The sequence below is a fragment of the Aegilops tauschii genome, chromosome 3 (genome assembly GCF_002575655.3).
Source record: "Aegilops tauschii subsp. strangulata cultivar AL8/78 chromosome 3, Aet v6.0, whole genome shotgun sequence".
Taxonomy (NCBI): domain Eukaryota; kingdom Viridiplantae; phylum Streptophyta; class Magnoliopsida; order Poales; family Poaceae; genus Aegilops; species Aegilops tauschii.
This window is the reverse complement of record NC_053037.3, coordinates 596,158,499-596,164,530: the sequence shown is the minus strand read 5'-3', so window position 1 is coordinate 596,164,530 and position 6,032 is coordinate 596,158,499. Positions and strand designations below refer to the sequence as shown.

Genomic DNA, 6,032 nt, shown 5'->3' with positions numbered 1-6,032 from the left:
AAATCCCTCCTGTACAAGGGAAATATCTTGCTTCAGCGAAGCATGGTACATAAGCTTTGGGAGCGTGGAAAAACACGTACACGGAAAACAGGAAAAACTTTCTCGCCCGAGGCGCTCCCGCGGCGGCAGGGCGAACCCTAGCCGCCGCCGGACCAGCCCTCTTCCTCACCTCCTCTCCTCCTCGCCGCCGCCGGAGGGCACCGCCGGGCGAAGCCCGGTTGGCGTCGGCGGCGGCGGGGTCTTCTGGCCACCTCCCCTGTTCCTTGCGGCGCGGACGCGACAGCCTGGCAGGGGCGCGTCGCTCACGCGGGGCGGCGGCGGCGACCCGGGCGGCCGTGCTGGTGGCATGGCCTGCCGGTGGAGCGGCAGCGGCTGCGCGGATGGATGGGCGGCTGGCGAGGCGGAGATGGTGGGGTCGGCTCCTCCTGCGGGCATTTCGGTCCAGATCCCCTTGTCGGCCGGCTCGGGCTGCGGCAGCGTGGGCCGGAGGGCGATCTGCCTTGGGGGGCTGCTGCTCCGACGAGGCTGAGGAGCCGCCTGCTGCTGTTGCCTGGCGGCGGGTGGGGCTCCGGGGGCGACACGCCTGGTGGCGGCAGTGGTCCAGCTCCGACCACGGGCTGCAGCGGGCGGGTCCTGGTGGACCCCTTCGCTTCGGGCCATGGCTCGGCCTCCTTCTCTCGGTCGGGTTCGGAGGCGGGCTGGTGCTGGTGGAGGTGGGGGCGTGCCGGCCAGATCTGATGCGAGTTTTCCAGCAGGCGGCGCGGGTTGGGCAGCGGCCGGGCGTGGCCGCTGCTCCGGCCGTGGGCGGCGGCGTGGGAAGGTCTCGGTGATGGCCTCCCGGTGTCGTGGCGGCTCCACGGTAGCTCAACGGATCTGTTCGCGGCAGCGGCCGGCTTCTCCGGCGTCGGCTCGTCTGCGGTCGGGCCGTTTCGGCCTTCATTCCATCTTCTCGTCGCCCGGCCGTTACTCCCACCAATGTGCTGGTCCTCTCCCAGCTACGGTCCACCGCTCGTCTCGCGCCCCGGTGCTGCAGGACCGAGCTCGTCCCGCGCCTGATGCAGCAGGACCGAGCTCGTCTCGCGCACGGTGCAGCAGGACTGACCTCGTCCCCCTCTCGATGCAGGAGGACCGAGCTCGTCTCGCACTCGGGGCTGCAGGACGGGTCGGTGGATGCCAGTTTTGGCCGATCTATTGGGCCGCGACGCTGGGGGTCGCCCAGGAGGGCGAAAGGTGGGACCTTTCCGCTCGTCTCTTTTGTTGGGATGCGACGGGTCTCGGGTGAGGTGGTGTCGAGGTCTTGGATGCTGGGGCGCCGGCTCTGGTGGTGGTAGCGCGGTGCTCGTGGGCAGAGCCCGTGCCTTGGTGCTGCCTGGTCTCCATGGCCGTGTGGGCGGCGTGGTTGCCGGGGTGTGGCGTTCGGTGGCGGTGAGTGTTGGCCGAGGTGAAAACATGTTCTATCTTCGGACGGACCGGCGGCGGCGAAGATCGTTCCCTTCTTGAAGGCGTCGTCGCGGCTATCATTGCCCGTCATGTAGCTCCGGGGGAAACTCTGATCCTTGGATCGGGCGGTGGCGGCGCGCGGTGTCGTTCCCTTCTTGAAGGCGCCGCCTTGGAGTGCATGGTTCGTCATATGTAGCTTCATCTCTGTGTGGTAGTGCTAGGGATGGTGTTGCTGCGCTCAGCGCCTTTGTATCATGCCCTAGGTGTGTGCGTGTGTTGCGGTGGCGTGGCGTGTGTTTGTACTGGATGCTTGTTGATTGGTGCTTTATATATAAAGCGGGGCGAAAGCCTTTTTCGGTAACATAAGCTTTGGTTAAAAAAAGTCGTTTCTATGTTCCCCCTCTTACATTGTATACGAACGCCACTAAAATCCATTACAGCTGTATGGACTAAAAAACACATGTAGCTAAGAAGTTGTGTGGAAATTTATGAAAATATTTGTCCAAAGAACAATGGTCCAGATCTCAAAACCATGCATGTTCATTACTTCATTCAACTATAAACTTGTCACTCAATGGCAACAACATACATATGGTTAATATCAATTAGCAGAAAATTTAAGCATTTTTGGGCCATAAAGGTCTGTGCACTTGAACACCCATAATCTATGAATGAGTACTAGACGAATTGTAAGCACGCAACTAAAACCTGCCAGCTATGTTGTGAAGAGTGTAAGTGACCTTGTAAGGCTGTTAGCAGAACCAGATAGCACAACCTGCACAACCTGGAACATGCGATGAAGTGAATGACCAGCAAACACCAACCAAGACACCCTCGTGCAGATGAGTTTGCCACTAACAACTAAGACACGGCTGCAGCATGCCAGCGGCAAGGCATGAAGAGGGCTAGTCATCATGCACATGATCATCCAACACAAAAAATTGATCCTCGTGTGCGAGTTTGCCCCTGATAATTAAGACACTTTTGACAGGCCCATATACTCATTCATAATAAATGTATGAAACGATAACAACACAGCAGAGCGGCATAAACTTGCCTTGAAGATGGGGGACAAACTCTCAGGGCTTGAACTGACAAGATTCCACGAAAATGATAGCTTGAGCATGCAACTATGTGAAATCCATCATCAAACTATACCATTCTTAATTAGTCCTTGCTGCCAATTAGTGGAACATGACAGAGTGAACATGAGACGACTTTTGTGTTGGGATCTCTATGCTTCTGCCAGATCTCAAGGCTGATGTAATGGCATGATTCTTCATGTCTCTAATCAGATGCTGCAGCACAGCTGTACACATATCTTCTGTATAAATAGGTGTCAGCAGAATGGTAGATGCATCAAACTAGAAGCTCTTCTTTCTTCCTCCTCTCTTCGCCCACAATACCGAGCAAATCTTCAAGCTCAGACATGGCTTTCCACCAAAGATCGACAAGTTTGCCTTCTAGGCCTCATGTCAGTGAGACCGAAGTCGAGCAAGAACTCCACAGCCTAGATGCAAGCATCTCTTCCTCCAATTCCATTAGCACGATGTGCGATAGTCTCAGGAGTCTTGCAAACATCTACGATGCTCTTGAAGAGATTATTTGCCTACCAAGCAACCAAGTTTGTTCCTCCCAGCAGAGGAACATATTGGATGGAGAAATGGAAGGTTCTCTCGAGCTGCTTGATCTCTGCAGTGCCATGCAAGAGATGTTCGCCGAGATGAAGGCCATCATCCAAGATCTGCAAGTGGCTCTAAGGAAAGGTGATGACGCAGCTACTCAGGCCAAGATCCAATCCTACACCCGCTTGGTGAAGAAGTCCAAGAATCTTTTCAAGAAGACCGCGCAGAAGGCTCCTGCAGATTGTAGCATGGTCATGCTGTTGGCCAAGGCTAGAGAGATCTCTGTGTCTCTGTTGGAGTCCACACTCCATCTCTTGTCGAAGCAAATCGAAATGCCTAAACAGTCTCTTGTTTCCAAGGCATTTCAGAAAAAAGAAGGCAGTTGTTTGCAAGGAGGAGCAATTGTCAGGGTTAGAGTGCAGTATCGGCGATCTCGAGAGCGGAGCAGGACATCTGTTCAGGAAATTAGTCCAGAGTAGAGTTTCTCTACTCAACATCCTTAGCTCATAGATACTCTTGAGTAACTCTTGACGCCCCGATCAGCATCCGCCTTTTAAGGAATAGCCGATCTTCATACAACTATACTTTATAAATGTACATGATACTACATAAATAGAAAGTGAAACCAAAGTTTTGATCCATTTGACCATTTTATCCTTGAAGACGTGTTTGTGATCCCAGTTTTTGATGCTAATGGTTAGTGGATCTTGTTCCTTATGCATGAAACATGCCAGATCAAAGTCACAAGGTCCCAATCGATCAATTTTACTATCCAGATTCCCCACCACCACCACATGGCTGTGCACTACTCTGGCACTACAACTGAGTATATTTATTTTTCATACAATGAAGTTCAAATAAGAACTATATCATTTAAGCATTGAAGGTGTCAAAATAAGAAAACATTTACTCCAGGACCACAACTTTTTGCATATTCTACAGTATTAACAATAATCTGAGAAAGAAACAATCCAAACTTTTTCGTCCTTTCCATATAATGCATGCAAAGAATAGTCGACACTTTATATGCTCATTCCCGGGGTCTCTGAGAATCAGTTAGTACGACTAAGAGGTTAGATATTAAATGGTCATGCCGCTCACACGGTGGGTGGCTGAAAGCCTCAAGCTGAAAACAGAATATGGGGATAACATGCTGAACCACTAACATGGATCTTTTGCAGTGGATCTTGTTTCCATGGCCTAAACATGCCAGCTCCCACTGTTGAGGCTTTAACCTGTAATTTGCAAGGGTGCCCACCAAGGAAAACACCTTATTAAATGTTAGGTATGTCACAGCTAAATGTTAGGTTAGCGATCCATTAAGTAATGGCATGGGCGTGCAACTATGCGAGATCCACCGTCAGACTAAACCACATTTTTTTGATTGGTTCTTGCTGCCAATTGCTGGAACATGATAATGTGATGACTCATCTCAAGGACGGTAGGCACAGAAAACAATGTACTAAACATGAGAAGACTTTAGTGTTGCGATCTCTATGCGTCTGCCAGATCTTGAGGTATAGCAGACAGCATGTGGGAGATGTACTGGCATGATTCTTCATGTCTACCAATCAGATACCACAACACAGTTGTACACATCTTCTGTATAAATAGGTGGCAGCAGAACGGTAGATACATCAAACAAGAAGCTCTTATTTTCTGCTTCTCCTCCTCTCATCCACCACTAGACAGCGATAAGCTTCAAACTCAGATATGGCTTTCCACCAAAGATCGATAAGTTTGCCTACTAGGCCTCACGTCAGTGAGACCGAAGTCGAACAAGAGCTCCACTGCCTAGAAGCAAGCATCACTTCCTCCAATTCCATCAGCACGATGTGGAATGGTCTCAGGAGTCTTGCAAGCATCTACGACGGTCTTGAAGAGATTATTTGCCTACCAAGCAACCAAGCTTGCTCCTCCCAGCAGAGGAACATGTTGGATGGAGAGATGGAATGCTCCATTGAGCTGTTAGATCTCTGTAGCACCATGCAAGAGACATTCGCCGAGATGATGGTCATCATCCAAGAGCTCCAACTTGCTCTAAGAAAAGGAGATGATGCAGCTGCTCAAGCCAAGATCCAGTCTTTTATTCGCTTGGTGAAGAAGGCCAGGAAACAATTCAAGAAGTCTGCCAAGAAGCCTGCATTTGACAAGATGGTCATGCTATTGACCAAGGCAAGAGAGATCTGCATCTCTCTGTTGGAGTCCACACTCCATCTATTATTGAAGCAAATGGAAATGCCAAAGCAGTCTCTTGTCTGCAAGGCATTTTACAAGAAGAAGGCAATTGTCTGCAAGGAGGAACAATTGCAGGAGTTGGAGTGCAGTATCGAAGATCTTCAAAATGGAGCAGGAGAACTGTTCAGGAAATTAGTCCAGAACAGAGTTTCTCTTTTAAACATTCTTAGCTCATAGATACTCCACATCACTCTACTCCCTGTGATTGGCATCCGCCTTTTTGAGGATGAGCTGATCTTGATACAGTTTTGCCATATGTATAGAGTACAAATGTACAGAAATTATAGAAACAAAGACCAAAGTTTTGATCCATCTCGGATTTTGCGATAATTGATAAAATCTCTTGGGGCTTTCTGATGAATATATGCATGACAGGAGGAAATGTGTATGATGTGAATCCATCGTGTATTTGCTAGGTTTGTGTCACTGGTTTCATTTCTGTGGTAAATGATAATAGCAAGATGATTTTAGACCTACATGCAAGCTTTTTACAAGTTAACATTACCTTCAGATTCAATTTTTTTTAGCTGCACAAGATTCTTGATTAGCACACAATCTTTATTTTGTAGATCTCACTGATCATGAATAGGACACGCCAGGTCGAAGCCACACGGTGGATGGTTGCGTCACACCTAGCCAGATTCCCTTCAATGTTGCAAATGCTGTCCATCATAAGCTCAATTATTATTTTGCTATGTATCTACCTTGTTATTCTTATTCATATGATAA

At 49.6% G+C, this 6,032-nt stretch overlaps 1 protein-coding gene and 1 pseudogene across 1 annotated transcript; both read left to right on the top strand.

The window, feature by feature from the left end:
• The first annotated feature begins 2,822 nt into the window (after positions 1-2,822).
• Positions 2,823-3,940, top strand: LOC109786156 (uncharacterized; annotated as a pseudogene).
• An 811-nt stretch (positions 3,941-4,751) lies between these two features.
• Positions 4,752-5,480, top strand: LOC109786155 (uncharacterized). The gene has a single exon (XM_020344741.3). The coding sequence runs from the start codon at positions 4,779-4,781 to the stop codon at positions 5,478-5,480; it is 702 nt and encodes a 233-aa protein (XP_020200330.1). The 5' UTR covers positions 4,752-4,778.
• The last annotated feature ends 552 nt before the right edge of the window (positions 5,481-6,032 follow it).

What these genes read in the sequence shown, in the direction of transcription:
- LOC109786155 (XM_020344741.3), top strand. Translation starts at nt 4,779, where the DNA reads ATGGCTTTCCACCAAAGATCGATAAGTTTGCCTACTAGGCCTCACGTC.